This window comes from Pezoporus wallicus, unplaced genomic scaffold, assembly GCF_028554395.1.
Source record: "Pezoporus wallicus isolate ANWC-B61680 ecotype Strahan unplaced genomic scaffold, APGP_CSIRO_Pwel_v1 contig_6944, whole genome shotgun sequence".
Classification (NCBI taxonomy): Eukaryota; Metazoa; Chordata; class Aves; order Psittaciformes; family Psittacidae; genus Pezoporus; species Pezoporus wallicus.
The window spans coordinates 940,934-968,511 of NW_026636656.1; the positions used below are offsets into that span (position 1 = coordinate 940,934).

General features: G+C 39.2%; 1 protein-coding gene across 7 annotated transcripts in view; it reads left to right on the forward strand.

Moving 5' to 3' along the window:
- ABCC4 (ATP binding cassette subfamily C member 4) overlaps positions 1 to 27,578 on the forward strand; it is a 152,807-nt gene that overhangs the window by 87,695 nt on the left and 37,534 nt on the right. For 5 of the 7 annotated variants that reach the window (XR_008971182.1, XM_057401135.1, XM_057401134.1 and 2 more), the window contains 5 exons: positions 17,151 to 17,301; positions 17,938 to 18,057; positions 21,686 to 21,796; positions 23,287 to 23,387; positions 25,624 to 25,815. Coding sequence is in view for 6 of the 7 variants with exons in the window: in XM_057401135.1 (XP_057257118.1) it covers positions 17,151 to 17,301; positions 17,938 to 18,057; positions 21,686 to 21,796; positions 23,287 to 23,387; positions 25,624 to 25,815 (675 nt within the window). In the remaining variant the exon portion in view is untranslated. The other 2 variants (XM_057401139.1, XM_057401140.1) reach the window with 2 other exon arrangements.

Genomic DNA, 27,578 nt, shown 5'->3' on the forward strand with positions numbered 1-27,578 from the left:
ATTTCTTTTTTTTTGGCTGGAAGATCAGGCTGTCCTTCAGTCATTATCCTCTTCTCTTAGCATAGGATTTAACATCCACAAATTCAAAACCATCTCTTTTGCATAGTGCTCCTTGGCTGTTAGACCAAGCAGTGCAGAGGGCTTTGTCCCCTTTACGGCAGACATCACCATGTATGTTCATACTACACATGGCCAGGGCCTCCTTTGGATGCTGTGGTTTTGAGATAAAATGATTAACCCTTGTCCTTATTTCTGTGCATTTTCAGTAATGTGAGAGTTGTGTTGCAGCCCACTTGGCATGGTGTTTTCTTAGCAAGAAACTGAGTGGGTGTCCTGCATGCCCTGGCATGTGTTTTAAAGGCATGTGGGGTTGTCTGAGGATGCAAAATTTGCTGGGAAAGTATTAGAGAAGTCTGCATAAGCAGAGGGAGACAAAATTGGTGTGGTCTTGTCCGTACTTCCCTTTGGGAGCAGACCCTGAAGCAAACTGTTTTGAGAATTACACTCTTCCCTTTTTCCAAGGGAATCAACTGGTTTGCTCCAAAAGAAAACTAAGGAAGGAGACGACCTGTATGCACAGCACATACAAAGGGCTGAGTCATCTACTAGCAGATTGGAAAACTTAGTTATTTGACCAGTATGTAGATACTTTAGGCCATATATGCTTACCAAAACTTAACTAGTTTGGGATGAAAGAATGAAAACTGTTGCTCTCTATGTGACTGTTTTCTTCTTTCAGGCTCCTACTGTAATCTGCATTTTTGTAAACGTTTCCCCTCATGTTGATTAGTTTTTGCATTTCCTTTAAATTGGCTTTTGAATTATTTCTCAATTCCAAACTTTGAATTCTGAGTGGAAGTTTTCCTTCTTAAAAAGAATGAAGTAGATGTTACATGTCCAGTACACTATTAAAAACATACTATGCTTCAAAGCTTACCTGTTTGGCATCAGAAAAGAAAATTTAGGATCTTATTGTTGACTAATAATGTGCTGCTATCCATAAGACAAAAGCACTTCCTTCTTGGCAGGTTTCCTCAAACTTCCTGTTCTTGATCAGCAGTTTTGTTGGTTAGTGGATGCCTTTTGAAATTCAATAGCAAAGATATATTTATTTCTGAAGAAGCATAGATTTTTACACAGGATAACTGTTATCAATTATGATAGAGATCTTTTGTCACTTGTTTTGTTTGCAGGTGTCTTTTATAAGACTTTATAATCCCTTCAGGAAGAAATATTTTCTCCTTTCTAAAAACAGTATTAGCTAAATACAAAAGCCCTGATCCCAGCCATTGTTGCTGATTCTTTGAGAGACATTTCCCAACATTCATTGTTTAAATGGTTGTCAGGAGAAATCAAGTGAAACTTAATAAACAATGCAGTAACTGGTTCATCTTACTTTGTGTGTAGAAGCTTTTCTTGAGCGGATTTGCATTGAAGAAGTGGTCGTTTTTCTGAGTTACTGCTAAGATCATTGTGAAGCATTCCACCCTTTTACTGTATTGGCAAGTGAGTGTATAATTTCTGCACAGATAAACACAGTGTGATTGGACACCCAAAACCTACAAGATCAACCCATTTAAATACCTACAGATAAATAAAATCTACTGGTTTTGAAATTTTATAGTTGCACTGAGTAGAGATTTTAAAGCAATGCTAAAAATTGATAGTGTTCTTTTTAGAGTGCCTAATAAGATTTATACAGTGAACTGCAGTCATAATGAGCATGATGAGTCTAGACAGCTATACTGGATGAAAATTCTTTCAGCTAAAAGACTTGAATTTTTTGCATCTTCCATTGGGTCAATGAAGAAGAAACAGTTGGTTCTCTTCAAGATAGTAGATAGTTACTGTACACTTACTTGTTAACGGCAAAAATAAAATGTACGTAGCAAGCACAAAAATGCATCATAGACCTTGTGTATTCTGAAAGTCTTGTCTAGAGTTTGCAAAACTGTTGCTTTGCAATAACTCCCAAAGTGGCAGTTCTCACTGCCTTTAAATTTAAATGCCATCCTTTCTTTAAGTGCACTAAAATATAGCACACCTACTTTGAAGAGACTGGGGGCAGGAGGGGCTGTCCTCACCAGAACAAGGCAGTCATTTTTTAACTTATGAATTTCAGCAATATATGACACATGTCATGTTAGTGCAGTTGACTGTCTTTTTTTGTAGAAATTACTGCTGTAGCCACAAGATTTATAAATAAAAAATAAGTCTCTTTTATGAGAACACATGTATGGCTGTGTTCGACTACATGGCTTTTGAACAGGGCTCTGTAAGTAGATCTGAAGGATAGAAACTGAAAAGAAACCAAAGCTAGGTAATGCAACTGAGATTATCTTTAGTTGTATGCATACAGTCCAGTTCAAAGGTCATTGAAATAAAAATGTGCACTTTACAGTATGCAGCCTAAGCCTGGGCCTTGTCTTCTGTAATGGAGCGTGGCTAGCTGTAAAGTTCCCTACCAGATCTCCTAAAAAATAAAAAGCAATGCTATGTTCATTTATTTAACCAAATATGGCACTCAATATGTTTGTAAATCAGGTAGTAATTAATGTTTGTGGGTTGATTCAGATAGTCAGAAAGCTGAATGAACTTGTTTGGTGAAGATGATGTTTGGGTTTCTTTGTGAACTAACATATTTTTTAGTTACTTGCCATAGTACTGTTAACCTCAGTTCTGCATCTTGCTTTCTTTTTTCTGAGTTAAAGATTTCTGGCAGGTGTTTTCCAACTAAGTTGCCATCTCCTCAGGTGAAGGGGTCACTTGTGTGAAGGCCATCACAGTGCTTTAGAACTTTCTAAGAGGACTTAAAAATCTGCTTCATGTAGATACACATGCTTTATTCATGTATTTGTTAGTTTAATCAGAGGGCGGGCCTGACAGCAGCCTCAAAGAGCTACCCAAATAATTGCAGAAATGCTCCCTTGTTACAAATTTGATCATCTTATGAGTAAGTCCAAAGGGAGTTAAGGAACTCAGGGGCCATATAAGAAAACTGGGATTTTGTTACTCTGATTTTCTTAGACTTCTCTGAAAATACCAGCTGATTTACTCAGCGTTATAACCAACTGTTGTTCCTCCTGCTGCCTTAAGCTCTGTGGGAGTACAAGGTTCTGTTGATGTGGACTTCACTGGTAGGTGTGGGGCTTGTAGTTTAAAATATCCTGGTTAAAATGCATAGCAATGTCTAGCTCAAAGCAGCACTAATAAAACACACTATATAAATTCAGGAAAAGGTCAGCTGAGGAACAGAATAAAAGAATTTAACAGGGAAGTATTGGGAATTAAGAGTCCAGTATCCTTAATAGTATTTTATGTACATTAGCCCAGATGTTCCTAAGTGGCCAGTGTTTTGGATGCCCTGTTTTTGAGAACTCATCAAAATGAGGCTAATTTTTAGTCCCTGAATCTCACTTTGACTTGAGATAGATCTGCAGAGGCTTAACATCCTTAAATAGTGGTCTTGGGTGATGCAGGATGAGTACCCAAACTGATAAAACTATTGGTTGAAAATTGTATGTGTAAACTGATTGAATATATAAGACAGTGAAATATATTTCAGACTTATTTTTAGTTTTGTTAATTATTATGATAAATTTTAAAGGGATTTTTTTTTCTCTAGTTTCTTGCCCTTTTAATTCTTCAGTGATATTATTACTTGTTAACAGAGTTGATTTTCTGCTTTTGTTTCCAGTGAATTTGAGTAACTGAATGTGATGGCCCCTTCATTTTGATTTCTTACCCTATGCTGGATTGAGGGGGGAAAAAAATCATGATCTGTTTTGTTGCTGGAGAATACTGTGAACATGTGAACTATCTTGAAAAAGGGCAGTGATTTATTGAGGAAAACTGAATTGCAAAACCTTTTTCCTCCCCAAAATCAACAGCTTGACTGAGCTTAAATAACTGACTTTTCATATCCTTTCATCACACACAAAGACCTAATCCTGAGACTACTTGAGCCACCAATGTAGGCTGTGGCTGAGACCACCACTGAATGTGCCATTCCCTTCTCACTACACACAAAACACATTGACTGCAGCTTTATGAAGTGAAAATGCTGAAGAAAAGGAAAATGTGAAGGAGGTGTCCCCAGTCATTTCTTTTTTCAAGGGTAAAAAAAAAAGAAAAGAAAGGAAAATAAAAGCTGCTGCATCTGGATATTAGGAACAAAAAGTGCCTCAGACTGGAATAATAGCTTGGGTCACTTGCTTTCGTATGTGCACAAGAGTGGAACTGCTGTCCCTTGTTTCGGTACCACTGACCCCTGCATTTTTTTGTGTGAAGATGTCAGGGAAAGTGTGTAGAAGGAATTCCAGGATCTTTTAGTTTAACAATGACGTTGTTATTTTGCGATTTCTGTGAGAGGTGGGGTTCTGGGGGTTTGTTGTGTCATTTATTCCACTTTAGCCAGGTTTTGTGTGTATGTGTGCATGTGTGAGTTTTAAGAGAGATTTCTGTTCATTTAGTAGTAGCTTGTTCTGTGTGTTTGCATGGGTGCAACTAAAATATGATCATAAATATGCTGTCAGAAAATAACAGCTGTGAGATTTGTGTGGGATCTGTGTTAAATGTCAGCATATTCTCTTTAGCCTGGTACATAGAGCAGACCTGTATCTTGGAAACACCTTTTGGTTTTGCTTCTGCTGAATCCTGGTAGTTTTGTTTGATGGTTGGATCACAGGATTCTGCAGCTGTGCTGTGGTTTAAACAAAAAATAAAATAATAAAAAAACCCTAACAGTTTCCTGGTGCCATTTGACTACTGAAATCTCATGTCACTTTCTGTCTGCAGAACTGATGTTCTAACTGCACATTCCCAAGAAGCATGGTACAGTGCATTTTGCTAGTGGGTAATGAGAGACCAGTTAAAATGTAAAGAAAAATAATGTGGTATATATTTTTCATTGGTTACTTTTGAATTTTAATTTCAAAAAAGGTTAAAATTATTATTATTATTAAAACTATTTTTTAGTGTAGTCATTTGATATATTCTGTATGTGCTTACATACAGAAGGTTATACATGTTATTGTTAAATGAACGAAGTAAAGACTGTCCATCCTGCCTTCCTGGTCATCACCATCATCCTTCTCCCCCTTCCCTCTCCTTTCCCTCTCCCCAGAAAAAAGCAGGGTGGAAGGTTGAGGAGGAATATCAGGCTAGGTTTGTGCTCGTGTCTCCCAGACCAACATGCAGGAGCTGTGAGTTTAGCACAGTCAGTTGTCTAAATAATGCTATTCTTTATTGACCTTTCATTCCACTGTCCCTGAATGCCTTGATTGTTAAGTCCCAGTAGCCAATTAGTCTTGTTGATGGTGACCAGCAGTGTAGATAATCTATGCCTAAGCTATTGCTGGTCTTTATGCTGTACCTGTCATTGATTTCTTTGAATGTAAGGGTCAGTGTCTTGCATCATATGGACTGCGTATTTACTCAGGTTGATGGTATGTGCATGGGATAAAACACATGAAGTCTAGAGTTGCTGCTGATAGTTGGATTCCTGTTTATACACAGACCTTCGTTTTCTAGGGAAGGCTAAAGGTCTGTTCTCATTATAGCAGTCATGTAATCAAGCTCAATCCTTTCCCTCAGGCCATTTTTTTTCCCCTATTTATATTTGTGTGTAGAATTTTTGTAAGAACAAGTACGCATGTCATTCTCCACGTATTAATGTCAAGGCCATAGGTATCGTTGCAGTAACAAAAATTAAATATGTAACTTTCTTAGGTTTTGTATTTTCTTGGTATTAATAAGATTTTAAGATGCAACCCCATACCTAACATGGGAAAGCAGATAAAGTAATACTGGAAAATGTGGTTTTATTACCTTTTGCCCTCTTGCTTCCTTATGTTTCCTTTACCACTTTTCTGCTTTTCCTGTTTTTCTTGACCATTTTCCTCTTTGTTTCCATACTTTTCCATTTATAAGGTAAATGTAGGTAATACTTTTGTAATTGGGCTATTCCTTCTGTTTTCTCAATGACGTGTGGAGTACTGGTGTTTTGAATATAGTACTTGGGGAAAAACAAAGCTAGCTTTCACCTGCTGGAATTCTGTCTTCTCTGTTTCTTTTTCTAGAGCACATGAGCATTGTAAGGTGCAACCTTCCTTGTCATTTCTCTAACATTTTAAGCAGATTGCGGCTTAGTGGTAGGAAGACAAAAATGTAGTTCGTCTTGTGGTAGTTTAGTACGTTGGATTGAAACCTTTAAGTACAAATTTCAGTCAGGTTTCCATAGTCTCTTCTCCGAATTGGCTTCTCTGTTTTCTTTATCAGACTATTCTCAAGACATTTTCAGCTACTAGAAAGCAGGATAGTTGTGTGGAGGTCCAGTGATGTGCCCCCATTCTGTGTGGTTTGGAAATTTCTCCCCTTCTGGTTATGGTGGAGAAGTTCCAGAGAGAGACTCCATTTGTTTGGGGCTCTTTGTATCTGTTGGAAGATATTTTCTTGTTGCCTTTCTTACTCTGAAAGAGGACAAATAAATACTCTGATGTCAGTGAACTTACGTTCTGCAGTTTTCTCCTTTTCTTTTTGGTCTATATCTCTGTATTATATTACTTCTGCTTTTGGTGCCAAAGTGGAATTTTTCTTTACTGTTATTATTATTATTAGGTACTTACCTGAGTTTTTAAGCATTATTGCAGCCTTTCAAATCTGTAGCTCAAGCTGATGATTATCCTTAAGACTTCTGAAGATCATTAACATTTCTAACACTTCACAGTAGCTAGAAATCTTTTAATTCTGCTGTCAGTCATAACAGTGTAACAATCCTGTTCCAAATGGTGATAAGTACAAATCTAGATTGCCTTAAACTGCTGATACGCTATAGATAGGACAGTGTGTGCTTACAAATTAGGATTTCACTGTTCAGCAAAAGGACTTCCAGAGATTTCACTTTTGATTCAAGAAGGAGGGAGAAACTTGGAGGTAATTTGAATTACTAAGCAATATAGCTGGGGTGTGTGTGTGTGTGTTAAATCATTATGCATATTTATGCTCAAAACAAACATGTGGAACAAGGAATTGTCGTTAGCAAAAAAAGGACTGTATCTCATAGGAATGTGCTTGCCAGGGTTATGTGTGCATCTCATGCAGAACGTAAGAACTTTTTTCTTGCTGAAACTGATACCATGGCTGTCTGGTGAACTCTGCAGCTCATTTGAAAACTCCAGATGAGGTAGTGGAACTGGCTGCCCAAGGAACTTGTGAATGCTCCGTCCCTGGCAGTGTTCAAGGCCAGGCTGGACATAGCTTTGAGCAGCCTGGTCTAGTGGAAGGTGTCCCTGCCCATGGCAGAGGGCTGGAACTGGATGACCTTTAAGGTCCTTTCCAGCCCACACCTTTCTGTGATTCTGTGATTTTGTTCTTCAGAAGGTAGAGGCTGCAGTATGGGCAGGTTTATACAGCAAAAGATGACAGTTCAGCTGGGAACTGAATGTCACATGTCTTTGGGAAGCTTATAGCTGCATTACAGGATAGTTTTGTATAATTAAAAAAAAAAATTATTCATTTTGATTGAATCCTTGAAATAGTAAAAGTTTGTGTGTGTTAAGAAAGGAAGGATCTTTCACAGGCTTGATAATAACTGTTCCTGCACTGTGGAAGAACAGGATGCTGAGTGAGTCCATTTTCTTGCACAGTTATATCCCTAAATCTTTTTTTCTTTCTGTTTTTCTTAATTGGGTTTTGAAATCAGTCTAATGTTTAAATAAGCAGAGCTCTTACTATGAAAGCAACTCGTATGCTAAAATAATGGGTTTAGATTTTCCCTTCTAAATGTGCTCACTTTGGTACCTGATGCAGTTGTCCGTCCTCCTCTTAAACATAACATAATACTGGGAAAATATCTTAAGACTGAGAAAAATAATTTTTCATTTTTCTCACTGATAGAAAGTCTGGATTTTGGGGTCAGACCTGGTATCAGTTACTTACTTTGGTAAGTGCATCTTTGTTGATGGTTTGTGTAAAGGAATGTCTTCCTGATGACTTGTGGAAAGTCTTCCTGATGGTCCATGCACAGCATGGATAAGGGATTATATATGGGCCAGAGTAAATAATGTTTGTTCTTCACCAGGGAAGTTTCTTTTTACTTCTTGAGATGCCACTGGGTTCAGTACCTGCAAACCATTGCTGAACAAGGTGAAACCTGATGGTGGTGGTGAGAAACTGGTGCTGGTTAGTTAAAATATGACTGCTGAAAGCGTCAGGCCATTGTTAAACTTCCCGGAGCCGAATGATCACTGAGCAGAATGTAGTACTAAAGAATTACCAGCCAGGAGTTTATTTTGACTAGGAAAGCAGTATTTTGTAATGGCAAAGCTCAGGAGAAGTTAGGAAAAAAAAACCCAAAGACAGGCTAAAAAACATTTTTTGCATATCTGCTATGAAAGAGTATGACCAGAAAAGAACAGAAGGTAGTTTTATTTTTCAGGATAGCTGGTGTTGTAGTCCTTCATTTTTCATAGTCTTTATTTTACTGGGGCAGAAGGGCCGCTGTGGAACTTACAGAAATATGAACATTACTTCATTCCACCTAAAAATAAATCTATGAATCGTGTATTTTAAATAGCAAGAACGAATACTAAAATGCTTAAAAGATTCTAATTGCTCTAAAACTGAAGAGCTGCATTACTGAAGAGCTGATACTGCTTTTAACAGAAGAGCCCACAGTTCAAATGTAGAACAAAGCTTTTAAAGTTGCTGAAAGACCCAGAATTGACTTCTGGCAAAACAATTAGACTTGGCTGAGCAGAAAAGGTCATGCAGTTGAAAATGAGGTATTCCTGGGGAGGATGCAGGGCTGCTCCGGAATTATGACCATGGAGGACTAGAGGCCTGGGGCAGGAAAGTGCAAATAGCTCAAAGACAGAGTTTGCAAAACTGCAACATATGGGGCAGCAGAATCTGCGGTAAGCAAAATTCTGCCAAACATTTGGAAAAAAATGGGCACAGCATGAATGAAAAGGCTAAGATACTATCGTGAGCTATGGAGAATCCCTCACAGGAACAGTGGACAGTATTTTAGCAAATAAGTGAATAGGTTAGACCATAAGAACACTGAATAATGTCATGCAGGGTCACAGCAGTGGTCTGTCTAGGCCAGTGGTCTTTCACCAGAAGTAGCAATAGGAGATGGTGTTTGGGGAGAGCATGAGAACCTGGCTGCTTTTTGTGGTGTGGATAAGATCAAGGACAAATATTGGTGAATTGGCATCTGCTGGTAAAGTGCTAAACATATGAGCAAAGAACTAAGTAGAGAATAAACCATTTGTAGTAGTACTAAAGAGAAAAGTACCCATTGTTGAATCAAATGTTTTGATTTCATCAGGGTCTCTGCTCAGTGGGGATGTCTTGGGCTTATGTAGCCTGGGAAGAGTTTTGGAAATAACTTCTAAGAGGTAGGAGGGGAGCAGAAATTGCCAAGCCATTCTTTATTTTCCTTTAAAACTATCAGTTATTTGGCAGTAGGGATTGATAGATGAGATAAAAAAAAATGCATTGCTTTGGGAATCTTAAAGCGAGTGGAACAGCCAACAAAGTGGCCACACTTGGCAATGGTGGGGGGTACTGGAGTCACAGACCCGCTAAATTACTATAATGGGAAGGGATGCTTTCCGCTACCTGAGAAGAAGTAGTTTCTGGGAGGGTTGGGTGGTGCCAGACATTTTTCTGTACTATTTCACAGGTTCTGTCAAGAGTTGTGCAAAAAGCAAAGCGTGTGTGTGTGCATGTTCTACACTCTTTGATTAATGCTGTTTCCTCAAGCAACCATGTAAAATTGTGCTTGGCATCTGAGGTGTTCCACATGTCCTGGTACAAAAAGCACTATAGTTTATGTGAATAGTTTGTGCGTGTGTGTGCTTTTTTTTTCCTTGGGAAAAGAACAGTGTCAGGGTATAGCTGTAAGAATATAGGGACTGCATATATTTACAAGAGTTGACAACAAACTTAGCACTGCTGAACAACAAAAATGTATTAACTTTTTACATTATTTATATAGGCAGATCAGAATAAAGGTATAACTAACTTCCTACAACCTTAAGAAGAGGAACTCTCACTATTACATAGATCCTCATTTCAAAGTTGGGCCTTGCTGCCCAAATACCTGAGAACGCTTTTGTGCAGAAGTGCCTAGTGGGCACAAGGTGCAACAGAAGAAAAGCATTTGAGAAAATCAAATTAAAGGTCCTTTTCAGGTTTTTGCTGCTCATAAATAGAAAAATACATTGTCCACAGACATCCATGAGACAGTTGGCACTGTCCTTTTTTGTGTGACAGTACTGATTTCCATGTACAGTGGGTGTATGAACAGGAGCTGCAAGCAGAGATGCATAAGTAAATACCATAGCTTTGGTTCTGCTAAAAGCTTGATTTTTTTCATGGAAAAACTGTATTAGCTGCAAGTAACTTTTTACCGTAGCCAGAGGGCCTTGGCAACTAATTTCTTACATGAGTGAAGATAATTCATGATAAAAAAGAAAATAACCTCTATATGATGTAGGAACGTAATGCAGAGTTTTAAAGGACAAGTATTTTGAGTGTCTGGCAGCATCAGGAAGTCCTGGGCTTCATTTCTAAAGCATCGGTATCTGGAAGTCTCAGACAACATATGGGCTGTAAGTTTTGAGAACTGCTATTGGGATTGAGACCTGCATAAGTTAGTTAAGCCTCTTGGCCCAGGATGCCCAGGAGGCCTATTTCTAGCCTTTGTTGTAGACTTAAGAGATTATTGATGATAGGATGTTGTTTAAATACAACAGAATAGTGGCAGTGCCAATGTATTAAAGAAAACACCCTTTTTAATATAAGGTCACTTGTTAAAGAACAATTGGACACAGTTTGCCACAAAACTCAAAACAAATATTAAGGCTTCTAACTTAATGGCAGAATGCGTGCCAAGTCAATGAATGAGCATGTTGGTGGCACTGAAAACATTTGCCCTGAGGAGCTAAGTATATGCTTGTTTGCTTGGAAAAACAATGATACAAAAAGACTATCTTAAAGAGACAAGAGCAAATAGAAGGTACTGGCATTAAGGATGTGATTGGGAATTTCAGATACATTTCTGTGATACATCTGACATGCATTCAGGACATTTTCAGTGACATATGGATTTAGTTAGGTAACCTCTTGCCAACTAATTGCAAATAAGCAGGATGCAGAAGAGGAGAGGGTGTCTTATAGGAGATAAGACAAGCTTGCTGGTTTTGAAGCTTTTAGAGCTAGCAGCATTTAGTTCTTACTTTTTTTCTTTCACTCAGTTTATCTGAAATTACTGGTTTCATTTCTTTTCCAGCTGTGCCTTTTTTTTCCTCTTTCAGTCCATTGGTTGTCTTTTCTTTGTACTCCTAGTTTTCTTGTGGATGCACATTTTCCTAAAGCTGAATTAGCACTGGCTGAGAGCTGCCATTCCTGTCAAAGATTGCTATCACTGGTTGCTTCAGAAAAGAACAACATCCGAGATGTCTTTTAAATACTGGAGTTATGTGCAACATTTCTTCTCTAGTACTCCTGAGTCTTCCTTGCTTTTTCTCTCAAGCCAAATCTGTTCCTGACAGTTTGAGGCAAGCAACAGTACAAACAGCCATATGTCCCCTTTTTTTTTTTTTAACTAGTTCCAAAAGAAAACTCATAAATTTCATTAGAAAGGTGGTTTAAAGACAAGATTACATGCCTCAACTCAGGCACTTTAAGTGAATAAAATGAAGTAGAGCTGTTTATATCTGAGGATTGCGGTACAAAGGTAAATGATTTCTATTTGGATGTTTGCTGGTTTTTTTTGTAATCAAGGACAAAACCAGCAAAAAATGTCTAGTGTGGTTCAATATGCTGCTCTGGATGCAGCTGGCCTGAGTGAAATGTTTATCACTCTGATCTGCTCATTGCAATGAATCTTCTCCCCAGAGGGAGCTTGTCCTCTGGTGTGCCAGTTTAACCCACAGCCTTTGCAGTTGTGCTTTAACAGAGCTGCAGGACTATCAGTCCAGGCAGTCCGGTTTGCAGAAGCATGTTAGAAAATACAGTAAAGTTTTCAAGGAAAAAGAGAATGTCAGAACTGGATTAGGGATTGATTGTGCATGCAGTTATTTGGCACAGCCAATGAGGAAATAGTAAGGGGGAGGGGAGGAGGAGGAAAGGTGATGCCAAGCAAGTATGAACAGAGTGGGGGTTTGTAGTTTCTTGACCTGGCTTTGCTTCAGACAGCACAGCCTGACTGATAGTGCCCTAAATTAATGCAGTCAAGGTTGCAAACTTGAAATCCAGGGTATGCACTGTTGCTATTATTAAATCCATGTGGCTTCATGGCAGCGTCCATGGGCTAATATAAGACTTGGGAGTGCATATTGGGGTCCAAGGAGTAGGAGCTGGGGGTGGGAGCAGGATTGGTGTATTGACTTCTGATTAAATACTGGTAAAACCAGTCAGGGAACACTGCAGTTCTTGGGTGGAATTTGGCTGCAGATTCAGTCATCAAAATTCAGGTATCTCCTTGTTGGGCTTTAGGTCCTTACTTTGCTGTAGTCAGAGTACATCTGTTCAATACAATTAGTGGACTCTTGACAGCCATAGGGTCACCAGGTATCCACTTAAAATTTAGATGAATCACTTTCTAAGCTAAACTAGGACAGGAGTTTCACTGTGTAAGTCACATGTAGACTCCCATATTCAGGTTTCTGAGTCTCAAATCCCATCCCTTGGCCTCCACTTGTTCATTAGAGATCCTAACAGGTCACTGGCTGCAAGTCCAGAGTGGTGTGGTTCCTATGGTAGTAGGTCCTGTATTGTAGCTGTCAAACCCATGTGTATGACAGAGCAGACCAAGAACTTACAGACACATGACTGTGTTGTACCTTTTATGTGTATATTTTATAAGAGATGCTGAAATACACTGTAAGGTCCATTTAAAAAAACAGACAGAAAAGTCCCCTACAAAACTCCTTTTTTAGTTATGGAGGAAGATGGCAGACCTCAAGGATCTGATTCCATGGAGCTCATTAGAGAGAAGACAGCTGTCTGCTGGTTACTTTCATGAGGACATAAAGGACTCTTAAGTACCCACTGGAGCAAAGTGTCAGCAGATCTGAGGGTTTCAGAATGGGGTTGTACATGAAGGCCAGGTGCCCTTTTCAAAGACTTACTTAAGCCAAATTTGAAATACTGAGCTATGTTTATAACTGATATGGAGGGGCAGTGATCTGTGGGATGAAAGGTTAGGCATTCTTATGAGACATCTTGAACTCTAGGTCTTGCTTTTGCATTTTTCTGCTGTCAACTTTGTAAGACATTTGAAGTCATTTAATAATTTGTCATAAGATTTTTAACATATGAATGTTACAGTTTCTGCAAACAAAGGGAAGGGCTTATAGCTTTTGATATATGTAAGCTTGTGATAAATGTGTAGCTTGCAGCTTTTAATTTCCATGGTTTTCCAGGTTTTTGGGGTTTTTTTTGGTTTGGTTTTTTTTCTTGCATTAAATGGTTTTCAGTTGTGTGTTTGTGGTACAGGAATACCTTATTCTCCTAGATCAAGACCTGTTTGAGGTAGAAACTCCAGGATGTCACTCAGCGCTTATAAGAATGAGGAATATGTAGGTCATCAGAAGATAAAGGGAAAACACACGTTTCACAACCTGATGTGCTGATCAAAGCATTCACTTCCCCAGAGGTTATGGGAGGGTATGCTTGCTCCAGTAAGACAGGAGATTTCCTGAGGGAAATCAAGAACAGAGTGACTGACCAAAGCATGAGGGAAATCTCTTGGCATTTTTTCCAGCAAGAGGAAGACTTCAACAGAAACAGCTCATGTGGGTTTTTGTACTGTAGGGTATGTGCAGTCTGTGAGTGGGAGAGGATAGTTTCTCCAGGGAAACAAAAGCAAATTTGAAGGTGGACAAACTAGCTCCATTGGGAAGCAAATTAGGTTTCTCCATCCTGGTCTTTTCAGTCTCAGTAATGTGTGCATCTGTTGTCTTTTGTGTAAGGTGTCCTTGGTTCCAATACTGTGCAGATAGCTATCAAATGTAATTAATTGGCTCCCTTTTAAAAAAGCTTTGGTTGTTAGTTTCTGCAGAGTCATTACAGAAGACTTGTAAAGGTGGAAATTAAGAAATACAGTTAAAGGTGCTAGTCCTGTAGGCCATATGTCTTTTACGTAGAGAATTTTTGCCTGCTTAGCCTTTGATGCAATTTTTAATTGTAAGCTGATTCTGCTAGACAAGGTCTAGATGCCCAGTCCTGAGCTTTTCTTGCTGTGCAGACTGAATACCTAGCTCACTGCTTGTCTCCAGAGAGAAGAGCAGTCAGACTACTCCTATTATCATTATCATCAGCCTGCTGATTACCTCAGGTCCCCCAGCTTGCACACAGGGAACCTGCTCATAGCTGGGGCAGTCTCCAGCTGAAGAGGTTAGCTGTCTCTTGTGAAACTCGGGAGCTAGAACGTTTACCTTACCTCATACCATAACTACAAGATTACAGTCTGCAAATGGTTGTGTCTGGCTTTCAGACTACTTCATTAAGAGTTAATTTGTATGCACGTTTGGTTTTCAAAAAAAAAACCAACACACGACTGATCCACCCTATCATAAATTTTTATAATGATAAGGTGGTGCGGGCTCATCTAAAATTCCTTCCAAAGGCGGTGTCAGATTTTTACTTTAGTCATCCTAACCATCTTTTCCTTCCCTGTATTTTTGCCATAGCAAGGCTTTGTTTACATGAGCTGGATCCTAATAGTTCTACTCCCACTTCCACCCCTACCAGCTCTTTGCAACATATTGTAGATTATCATTACTAAAAGTTCAGATTGGCTTCTTTATTTTTTGTTAAGGAGCATTTATTCTCCTTGAATTCTTCTCCTTAAAGCATCTTCCTCAATGCTTCACTTCAGGTTTGCAGCTGATGGTATGAGGAGTCAGAAGTAATTCAGTGTGACTGTCTAGGATGTAACGGAGGGAGAAGGGGAAGGTAGCGGGTGTATAAATCTGACTGGGGAGTAAGTTGTCGGAAGGAACGGACTTCCGTCTCTGTTTGCTGATGAGGATGGAGGTGAGGGAGTCTTTAGAAATTAGCTAGTGTGTGGATGGTTGGCAGGCTTGGCGGAAACAACGGCTAGGGAAAATAGTGATCTAGACAGGAGAAGATTTGGAGGCGGTCAGGAATCGTTATTTCCTTTCTCCTCATCCTGCAGTAAAAATTCAATGTTTACAAGGTTTTAAGGAGCACAGAAGAAATAGAAGGTAGAAAAGGGCTGACACCAGTGCTGGTGAGGAGTCAAGGTGCTCTGTTTTGCTTTGTGCTGACATAAGCATGTGCATAATTGATGCAAGTGAAATACCGTGTACTCTTGCTGCTACCTTACCTCCTCATTATGAAATCCAGGTAAAATGTTCACAATCTACTGCATGTATCTAGAAGGTCAGGCAGCATGATGTCATCAGCACCTTAACCCACAGATGAGCAGTGTAGTGGTAATGCAGCTTCCTTGAGAGCTCCTACCCTGTACCTACTCTATAGCTACTTTCCATAACAGATTTATGAGACCCTATAATGTGTGTTCAGGATCTATGAAATGCAGGGCTTTACACTGATAAATCCTCTATCATGAGCCAAGATCTCGCCTAGAGCCAAAGACTAAATTGTGCCAACTCATGCAGTCGTAATGGGTAAAGTGTGTGGGTTTGCTGTTTTGTCAGGTGAAACTAGGGTAAAGCCAAAGAAGCCTCCAGAAGACTAAAAGAAACAGATGTAGGGAAAACAGTTGTGCTCTGGTTTGGCTTTAGAACATGGGGGGCGGGGGGAAGCATAACAGGAAATGCAGTGTTTCACAGGCACTACCATTGAAAGTGTTTGGAAGTCCAGGTAGCTCTCCGCTATCTGACCTTAGCTGATACATCGCTTAGCTTCTCCAACTTGATGCACAGAGAAAGGGATGGAAGCCTTTTTGCTGTAATACATGCATTCTTGGAACCCAGTGGCCACTAGTGAATTTTTGGGATCCAGAAATCAGGCGACCACAAAATTCAGCTGGAATCTACTTGTACATCATAAGCAATGATGAAGAAGGTGGCTCCTTTACAGTCCATAAAATGCAGATCCTTTAGAAAATACTGACATTTCTAAGGAATTAATGAAAATCATACAGAAACTTAGTGTTGAGCTAAAATTTCAGTTGGCTAGGTTTTGTATGGGGCGGGTTTTTCTGTGTTATGGTGGGGTTTTCCCCTCCCCTCTTCTTCTAAGGAGCAAAAGGCCTCACCCTGCCTTCAGCGTGCCACACTTACATACATACACAGCTGGTGTTCTGAAAGAAATCTGTGTGCAGATAATGCTTTTTAGTGTATTCAACCTGGAAGTTGGATATGAAGGTTGTCAAGCGGTCTGCAGGGAATGGGAGAGCCCAGGAGGCTGGGCCAGGATCCACTGTCCTAAGCCACAAAGCTTCATTCCGCATTATGTATAGTTTTTTAAGAGTAAATTCAGGTTTACCCCATCCTGAATCTCATATGCTAAAGTAAACCTGGCAAAACTAACTTCTTGTGACGTTTCTTGCAGTGTTTAACATTTTATTTGTAACATTTCCCAATGCAGGCCTTTGGGATGAAAAAGCTCACTTTGTCCGATACTGGGTTTTCTTTCTAAATGGGACATAGTTTTTTATACAGAAGTTACAAGTCTGTGTGGAAAGCTGTTCCAACTGTCAAGTCTTTCAACTGAAAGTCAGTCTTTGAACAGTTTCTTTCTACTTGGAATGAAAAGCATATCCCTGATTCACCAGGTGGCTTGGGTCCATTAAAGATTAGTTGCCCATTAATCATCTATTACTTCGTTAGAGCAGTCACAGAATATTCCACAGAGACACATGCTGATGTTCAATCCACTGGTTTTGTAAGGACGTTTCTTAAAGAACAAGTAATGTAGAAGAAAACCATAAACTGCACAATTAGTCAGGTTTGATATCACTGTAAATTCTTCAAGTTGCTTAAAAATAGATGTCGCTTATGTTATACAATGTATCAGCTCTTAAGTTTGGTCGTTATGTTTAAATATTTAAGTGTTTCAGTAGTGTTAAATAGTTTTATACTTGCTCTAAATTAAGTTCTTCTGGCAAAGAGTTTTTTTATTTTGTTTCTATTGTGCTCCAGACTCTCCTACAGATTTTTGGTGTGGTGGCTGTGGCTGTGGCAGTGATTCCTTGGATACTCATCCCCTTAATTCCACTATTTATTCTTTTCATTTTTCTTCGACGATATTTCTTAGACACTTCAAGAGATATTAAACGTCTAGAATCCACAAGTATGTAGTTTGGCGGGACATAATGTTAGCTCAAAGCCTGCTTATTATTATGTGAAATGCTAGTATTTTATAGACAATCCATCAAGGATTTTTTTCTTTTCTATGCAAATAACTTCCTTATTGCTTTGATTCAACTAGTGAATTACATGCTTAGCTCCTGTTTTGCATAATGATAAACTTTGGGTATGTCAGTTTTACTACCTGTAAGTAAAGCTACTTCAGAACATGCTAAGTTGCTGGTCATTCGGACCTTGCATGCACATACTAACGGTGTTTCTGACCTAATGTGGCTCTTGTGCTTGACTGTAGCTTCACTATGATATGAAATATTAAGCATTATGAATAACAAACATGGGTGCCTCATATCATTAATAAAGCTCAAAGAGTTTCTTCAGTGACAGCTATTGTTAAAGACGTACGACATTTTTGTATAAATTAATATGCCTGTCTGTCTGACTGGTTCTAATTGAGTAAGAGGACTATGGTTAAAAACACTGCATATTTATTCTAAGAGGATGCAGTACAGTAACTTGTGTGGTTAAGTATAAAGTAGTAGGATTAACGATTAGTGTGCTACAAAAAGAATTAAATGTTGTCCTTCAGCTATTGCTAAGTTATTCTCATTTCCCTTTGTAGCTAGAAGTCCAGTGTTCTCCCACTTGTCGTCATCCCTTCAGGGACTTTGGACTATTCGGGCTTTGAAAGCAGAGGAAAGATTTCAAAAATTATTTGATGCACACCAAGACCTCCACTCAGGTTTGTGATGAATTGACGTGAAAAATCAAATCTTTGCTCTGTAGGAGGGAAATATCTTATGCCCTCAGCGACATGTATGTAATGTGCATTAAACTCAGTAGGAGCTGTGCATTCGTCTCTTTAGGGTAAAATTTCTCTGTTAGAACAAAAACGTTCCTATCTGTCTAGATTTTGAGAGTTTACTTTGGGCTGTAATACGATTTGAGATAGCCACGCACATGTTTTAACAATGTCTAAGATAAACAATTTAAAGTATGCCTGATAAGAATATTTAAAGAATAATTTTTGACATTTTCTTGGATTCTGTCTTTAAAAAGAGAGGGGGTAGGGTGAAGGAACAAGCTCTATTGTGAAGCATTTAAGATTAAGTAGAGTGCTAGGAGTAGGCAGAGATGATGATTATAAATCATCTTGGAAAAGTTTCATAAATCTCAGTTCTTTTTTACTTTGAGGAGCTTTCAGAGCTCAAATCTAATATATGGCATTAACATGACTAGAAGGTGTAAAACATTAGTATTCTGCAAGTATAAGTTATACAGTTCAGGTTTGCATTGTGATTCTTTGCCTTCTGTCAATGAGATGTTCTCTCTTACAGTGTTTTTCAAGATGCAGTAGGATTAAAGTTTGCAATAGTGTGTTTGTTAACTAAAATCTTGTATTTCCTTTGTCATAAGGCATACAAGTATGTTCTGTGGCTTTTTTAAAATTTACAGACTTCTAAGGTTTCAGACCAGACCAGTTGATCTTTTCTGAAGCTCAGCTTACCACAGGCTGTAGAATTGCACACACTGAGCTCTGTGTAGAGCCCAGTAAGTTGTGACTGGGGAAGCATATCTTCCAGGGAGGCACCCCTAGCTTTGCATTCCCCTTTTCTTATTATCTTCAAGTCACTAGTTATCTGACCAAATCAATGTTACAGCAGCTGATAGCAAGGGAACACAAAGTTGTTTCTTAAGCTTTTTAGTAAAAGACATCTTTAGTCAATAAACTGTGTATAAAAGCTTCACCATAAAAAGAGGACTGTAACCTTTAGAAGAAATATTTTCTTGTATTTTAAGGTCAGATCTAAGGATCACAAACACACTATTTTCCAGTCCATTTTATGCATCTCTCTAATAAAACTGTCAGTATTTCCCCTCCTGGGCAGTTCAGGAACCTGCTTTTGAGATCAAGCTTCAGTGTTTACAGTTGCATTCTTTTGTCTATCTGCTTGCTTCATCTTGGTGTCTTTTCCACCAGAGTATTTGAGATGTAATAGCTTGTTTAGCATGTATGTAATTTTTGGTCCTTTGAGGGAATATTGAGCCAGTAGTGTGCCTGGGTAGAAAAGGCAGCCAGCAACATCTGTGCTGAATTAACAGGACCATGGCCAGTGGAAGGAGGAAAGTGATTATCCCCCTCAACACTTGTTAGCCCACATCTGGAATACTTCATCCAGTTTTGGACCCCCAGATGCAGGAAACACTCTAGAAGTGCTTTCAGTGTAGACCACTAAGATGGTCAGGGACTAACAAGAGACATCTCCCTATGAGGAGAGACTGAGGAAACTGGGTTTAACTTGCAGAAGAGAAGGCTTACGGAGGATTTAATAGCTGCCATCCAGTACCTGCAGGATGTTACCAAGAAGATAGGCTCTTCACAGTCGTGCATGGTGGGAGGAGCAACAAAATGGCGTATGACTGTCCGTAGACCATATAAAATGTCTTGTTTAATGAAACCAGCTTCTAAATGTGTGGTTGGGCATAAGCAGCCGCAGTTGGTGTAGATTTGACTAAGAGGTTACCAGTTCTGGACCTTACCCGTCTCTTGTCATCCTCTCTGTCCCTCAGCTGTCCTCCAGAACTTACATGGAGTTCTATTGGCTGATTTGATCAGTTCATTATCTGGTTATCCAAAATGATCTGTCTTAAAATCAGACTTACCTCCTCCGTTTATATGTAAAAGGAAGATTACTTTACTTTGAATCTTTCCCAGCACTGGGCTAAGAAACATTGAAAGAGTTGAAATAGCACTGATCTTTAGCATGGAGTGTATGACAAGCAATTGTAGAATCATAGAGTGTCTTGGGTTTGAAGGGACCTTAAAGATCATCTAGCTCCAACCCCCCCCCCCACCACAGGCAGGAACACCTTCCACTAGACCAGGGCGCTCAAAGCTACGTCCAGCCTGACCTTGAACACTGCCTGGGAGGGGGCAGCCACAGCTTCTCTGGAAGCCCGTGTCTCGCCACCCTCACAGTACAGAACTTCCAACCAGTATCTAATCTAAATTTATCCTCTTTTAACCCATTCCGCCTTGTCCTATTACTCCATGCCCTTGTATAAAGTCCCTCTCCAGATTTCTTGTAAGGCCCCTTTAAGTACTGGAAGGCTGCTGTAAGGTCTCCCCTAGCCTGTCTCCATAGCTCCAGCCCTCTGATCATCTTCATGGACCTCCTCTGGACTTCCTCCAGCAGGTCCATATCCTTCTTGTGGTGTTGGCCCCAGAGCTGTACACAGCACTGCAGGTGGGCTGGATGTAGCCTGGTCATTTTACCATTTGACTTTTTGCAAAGCAGCACCTCCAAGTCTTTCTGCTTAGGGCTTCTCTCATTCCATTCTCTGCCCAGCCTGTATTTGGGATTGCCCTGACCAGGGTGCAGGGCCTTGAGCTTGGCCTTGTTGAACCTCATGAGGTTCACACTGGCCCTTCTCTCAAGCATGTCAAGGTCCCTTCCCTCCAGTGTGCCGACCACACTGCACAGCTTGGTTTTGTTGGCAAACTTGCTGAGGGTGGACTCAGTCCTACTATCCATGGCACAACATGAACAATGAAGAAAGGGTTGGAATGGTGGGTTGGAATGGTAACCTTCTGCTGTGACTAAGTAGCAGCTGGAACAGTTCATCCAACTGCAGCCTAAGCAATAAATAATGCCATATTTTGTTATGGCTACTTCTGGTTTTGGCCCTGAATCAAACATTTTGCCTTCTATATTGCAGTGTCTTTTCCTGCTATCTGCTGTATCTTGTGCTGTAGCATGTTTGTCTGAACTGGAATTTAGCACCAGATTTGGACACCTGGATTTGAGTGCCCAGTGGGGATGTCCACCTGTGAGCTTCACTGAGAATGAATACATGCATTTAGTCACTTGCATAGCTCTGTAGCTCCTCTGGCCAGATAGAGTAGTTCTTACGGGAGCTTAACCAGCTGCAGCTGCCTTCTAAACATTTGGCTCTGATGGTTGTGTTGTGATATGTTTTAGCTAAAAGCCTGTGGACTGTAGTCCAGCTACACCAAATGTAGTTGTACTTCTGCTTTTGTATAAGGTTCCTGAATCCACTAGAGTTTAAAAAAAGGCTTACACTTCAAATAAACGGACCATACTTCAGGCTGTAACGTTTTTTTTCCTTATTACTGTATGTTCTACTAGCTGTGGTTGCTATTGTGATTGCTAATAGTGTGAAAACTAGATGAGGCCATTTCAGGAAAACTGGACAATATTCTGATCACCATCAGGCCATGGTGATCATGCACTTGAAGATGGCAATGTTGGAGGGTTTTTAACAATTTATATTAACATTAATGATAATTATACAGCTCAGTTTTCTAATAATCCACTGGTTTTATGTCTTTGTAAAATACACTTTAGAGGCCTGGTTTCTATTTTTGACAACCTCGAGGTGGTTTGCTGTACGTCTGGATGCCATCTGTGCCATTTTTGTAATAGTGGTTGCTTTTGGTTCCCTGGTTCTCGCCAAAAGTAAGTACAGATGTTAGCAAAAGTTCACCCAGTAATTACCATGTATAGTAATGTCTAATTCTTTTTCATAATTTGCTGTTTCTAATTGTTTAAGGGCTGTAATTAAGTTAAATGTTTCTTTTTAGATCATGATCTCTTCCTCGGTCTAGGGCACTGAGGCTGTATCTGCTTCCCTGGAAATACTGGAGGCAGTTCAGACATATTCTGGGGTTAGGCATACATCTACCATCACCCCCAAATGTGCAGACTAGCAGATCTGTAGTCTTCACTTCTGAGACTCAGACCAGTAAGAACAAATAAATCTTTTTCCCCACCTTTGGTTTGTTGGTTGGTTGTTGTTGGTTGTTTTTTTTGGGGGGGGGCCTACAGGGCTTTGCTTTACATACTGGAACGCCCACGGAGCTGCTTCTTAACAACTTTCTTCCTTTCTACACGTGGCACAGTAGGCCAAAAGGCAAGCTAAAATTCCTAGGGATACTCTTATGATAGCTTGGATCAGCACGATAGGCCAGTTCCAGAAAGAAAATCGCCTTGTAAAAATACATTTTATGTTCACTGTCACTCATGAACTGTCATTAGTGTATGCATCATCCAGGATGTAATTGGGCTAGATGTACTAGAATGAGATAGTCATCTAAAATATGAAGGAAGAAGTAATTATCTTGGACATGAAAATTAGTGCTAATTTGCTGGTTTTGTTTCTTTTCTTTTTCCTTTGGATAAGTTCTGTAAATGCATGTGTTTTAAAATTTGAACACTCTGTGCTGCTCAACACTGAAAATCTTAAATTGGGTTTGATGTTATTAGAATGCAAAAAGACAAGTCAGAACAATGGTCCTGAATCTTTCTTTGCCTCTGAATAAGGAGTAGCTCTCTTAAAGTCAATAGAGCTGTGCCAGGTTAAAGTTCAAGTAAGCCAGAGGACAACCATGCTTAATATTGGGCCAGACAGAACTCATTTATTTTGCAAGAGGAGACCCACTGAACACAATGAATGCTTATATAAACAAGGGAAGAAATATTCTGTCCTGTTATTTTATCTGGTCACTTACAAGAGTGCAAAGTGACGTAAAAACATTCATAACTTTGAAATCACTTTACGCTAATTTTTTACTTACATTTAGGGGCTGATCTAATTTTTTTAGAAAAAACATGAAAAGTTACTACTGTTCAGCCAGGTAGGGATGACTTTAACAAGCTGCGTAAGTATGATCTTGAGACTGAACCTCAGTTTTTAGATAAAATGACACGCCAAGGAAAACTGGGACAATCTTTTCAAATGCAATTTCCAAAATGTACCTAAAAAAATGCAGGAAGTAGCTGTTCTGCCTGGAGGTACTCATTGTGCGGATGGCAAGTATGGTGTAACCAAACAGAATCCTGGCTGTGATGCTTCCACCATGTAAGCAACCTCATGAAAGTGAAGTTAACTAGGATTTTGTGTAATTACTGGTGTACTTATTTGATTCTCTTCTTTCCTTGTTGTGCAGCTTTGAACGCGGGACAGGTTGGTTTGGCGCTATCCTATGCAATCACCCTCATGGGAACATTCCAGTGGGGTGTTAGACAAAGTGCTGAAGTTGAAAACCTGGTAATGTTTATTTCTGCCTTTTCACCTCTTGGTTCCTTTTCATGGTTGTGACATGAGGCCTTAAGGATGGGATTCTTCTTAATTATCTTAGGACATTAATACCTTAGCAAACAATTGGAGCACCACTTACAGTCCATAAAGAAAAATAGCCTCTTCAGGGGTATAATTTGTCTGGGTGATTTTGAATGTCTGTTGAGATGAATTGTGCCTAGTGAGTTTCCCTCTCTATTCGTAGTAAGGGAGGTTTTATAATCTCCCTTTACAACAGCAGATAGAGACTGTCTAGTTACAGTGTAGACAATTGCATTACAACTTGCTAAAATTACAAGAAATAAATCCCTCTCTATAAATAAGATTTTACATTTAATTTTTCTTTTAGATTTGGGGGTTTAAATGTAAATTAAAAATTTATTTATATCCGTCATGGCATTTTTAGGGTCCTGTTAATTCATTGTAAATTCACAACTCTTAATTTGTTGTGAGTTAACAAATACTTGAAAGTGTTTATATTCTGCTGAGAGGACTGTGTGTTTTCCAAACTTTAGCAAGTAAAATGCCTTCCACCAATTTACAATGTTTACTAGCATGTTTCAGTTGCCTGTTTACTTTCTTAAGTTAATATATAAAAAGACTAAAAAAACATACTAAGCATAAACTGGAGGGGTTTTGTGTTGCTTTGACAACTCAAGGTTACTTGTAATTATTATTTGCTGACCATAGTCTAGGAAATACACGTAGTCCTTTTGTAGAAGTTACAAAGCCATGTTTAATAACAGATAAAATTCATAATAATGATAGATTAGTATTATTTTGTTGTCTAGCACATTGCTTCTTCAGAGCATTTGTCAGACATGAATAAATTAGTGGTGACAGACTTTGTTGAGAAATGGGAAGAAAGCTTTTGGTTTTTTCTTACCAGTTGGGAACTTTTAGAAGTGTCAGTCTCTGGGACTCTCTTACGTAGTGAGTTACTCTCTTGGAGGCTGTGATTCAGAAATACTTTGAAGGAGAAAGGCTTGCCATTCACTAACCTTTGATGTGGAATGCTGATCATTATATGGAGCTGTGAAACTTCTTTCACAGGTGGGCATCCACCAAAACCCCCTTGTTATTAAAGTCTGATTACATTTGGGGGAGGCAGGAACATTACCTCTCTGTTCTACTCTGTCATTCCTTCCTTACGTGCTTTTCCTTGGAGCTTAGTTTGTAGAATGGAAAGGGTAGATGGCAACAAGGTCAGAGAACTTGTTGCCTGGTGACCTGTGCCTATAAAGCCACTCCAGGCAAGATACGCCTACTGAGTATCTTTATGATGGTTCTTTTTTTTTTTCAGTATCCATCTGTGGGTGGATACTGTTAAAGACAATTAGTAGTATTGAGAAGATGTATGGATGAGTATGCACATCAGAGCCTAAACAGAACTTTTATTATTTGCCCAATGGGAAAAAAATGTCTAGATAGCTCAACTTCTGTTTCTCTTCCTTCCTGTAAGGTTAGAGGCATCAGCAAATCATAGGATCAGAATAGTTAGGGTTGGAAAGGACCTTATGATCATCTAGTTATTGTAGTTTCTTTTGTATCTGGCATAAAATACATGGGAGAAAACTTTTATTGCATGTAAGTCACTAACAATACGGTGACAGCTGTCTTGGATTGTGGAGTTGCTTGTGACAGATATTTAGAAGATTTTCCAGGGGTGAGCACAGTGGTAATGATGAGGACAAAAATGGGATGATGAAGCCAATAACTTGATTCTAGTAGCTATTGTGCATCTGCATGTAGCTTATACAGCAGTTTCATTGCTAGCCTTTGTTTTCCCAGCACACAATAAAATGCTGTCATCTTGGTCAAGACTGGCAGACAACTCATAGCTTGGATTTCTTAATATTTGTGGGTGTACTTAGATTTGTAATTAATCCCACTGGTTAGACATGAATGCTTATGTATGGATTTATGCATCATGATAATCTGGGTCTGTAGCAGGCCATGAGAGGCATTCTTTCCACTTTTTCAGTTGTATAAAGTAAGCATAGGATGCTACCAAATAATCTTATCTGTGATAAAAAAAAACAAACCTCTGTAATAATTTGCATTGAATCTTTCTAGTAAAAAATATACACAAACATGTGTATGTAATATTTGCAATATATGCAGTAAGCTGAAATTTATGTAATATCTGAATATATGAAATATATTGTGTAATTTATGAAATATGTGTCTTCTTTCCTCCCCTTAGATGATATCAGCAGAAAGAGTAATGGAATACACAGAACTTGAAAAAGAAGCTCCTTGGGAAACCAACAAGCATCCACCACCTGAATGGCCAAACCAAGGAATGATAGCATTTGAAAATGTTAACTTCACTTACAGTCTGGATGGACCTTTGGTGTTAAGACATTTGTCTGTTTTAATTAAACCAAAAGAAAAGGTATGTATATGGCTGTCTGTAGGCATGCACAGAAATTAAGCAAAGATGATAAACTGACACAACGCATTATAAAAGTGCAAGTGCATTATAAAATACATGGATGTTAGGAAATTAGTAAGTGTACTTTTAAAGAATAAGCCTTAGTCATATTTAAAGACAAAAGTTGGAGCCTATTTATTTCCTGTAAGTGTAGCATGCATGCATCTGGGAACATGACATTTCTGTGCGTCAAAAAAAAAAAAAAAGGGTTATTTGATAATACCCTAAAAAAATTGGGTTTCACTGGGAAGTGGCAGACATTCAAAACACTGACTAAGGCCACAGTGTTTATTCAAATCCAAAGTAAATGGACCTGTGTTAGGAAATTGTGGATTCAGTAGAGGGAACATAAATGGAACAAAGGATGTCAGCAGACAAAGGTGAGCAGAGACAATTGAAAATAAGGAATGTACATGCTCTTGCCCAGAGCCCCAGATGGAAGAGAGACGAAAGAAATATAAATCAATTGTATAACTTTAAAATTGGGGATTTTATTTCAATTCCTTTCAGCTACCAATCCAATTAGCTGTTACGATTAATTAGATTGGTAGCCAAAAGAAACATAGAAATAAAACTCTTCTTCCTCTGCAAATTTGACTCTTCCTCCCCAATTTTGACACTATCGCAATTGAAAGAGGGCTGCAGGGAAGGTCTCCCCCACAGATAAAATTAAATTAGAGACTTGCAGTGTTAATTCGTGTTTTGCTACATGTCAAACACACATGTACTTTTTTGATTAGGATTATCTTCCCTAGGAGGCTAGTTCAACTCTCTACAATCATTGCCCTGGCCTCATTTGTAGCATGCTTTTCCATTCAGTCCCAAATCTGTTTCATTCCTCAAGTGGACCTTTTAGTAACATGCACGTTACAGAAATTGAGCCCAACTTTGCTGCATGGAGATGATCTCATGGAATTAGGTGTGGGTGAGTTAAAAATGGTGCTTAAGAGCAGCAAAGGGGATGTTTATCTGCTCTCTGCTTTTATTGCCTATGGGCCATCTCTAGCTGTTATATATCATTCCAGTGTAATGGCAGACAAGAACGTTTGCATTTTTTAGTGAGAGACAGAAACAAAGTAAAAAATGAAAGCAAGAAATATTAGCAGTGTATGACTCAGTCCTCGGTGGGGGCAGAAGGAGGAGGGATGGCGGGGGGGGGGGGGGGGTGTATTTATTTTTGCTGAGTGGTTACGCTGTGATTTTTGTCATCCTGAACTGAATTGTCCCATTTGAAACTATTGCTAAAAACTTCATGTTTGCATTCTATGATGTTGTGCACAATACTGCAGTAGACTGCCACTGTGTAAAATAAATCTCCCAAGCGTCTGTGCTCCTTATATTGGTTTTAATTACTGAGAAGTGTCTCTTCAGAACTAGGTTTCCAGATGCTCTAGGGATTTTGCCCATAAGCCTTTCTTTGAGAGCTCTTAGGCATGCTTAGATGCCTGGCTCATACAGACTTCTGGTGGCTGCAGTACCGCTAGCAGTTTGACTGAGTTAAAGCTTCTGTGGTGCTTGTAGTTGTGCCCATCGAGTGCCCACTTTGGGAAGCCATAGGTACAGTAAGAATGGAGGAGGTGATTACTAGGAGATCACTTGTGGGTTAGGGTCTCTTTGTCTCAGCATTCAGGATTTCCCTACTATCAAAGCAGGCTAGGAATGATCCTCTGTTTTAACCATCTTTGCTCATGTAGCATAGTCTGCGAGGGACAGACTGGGGAGTG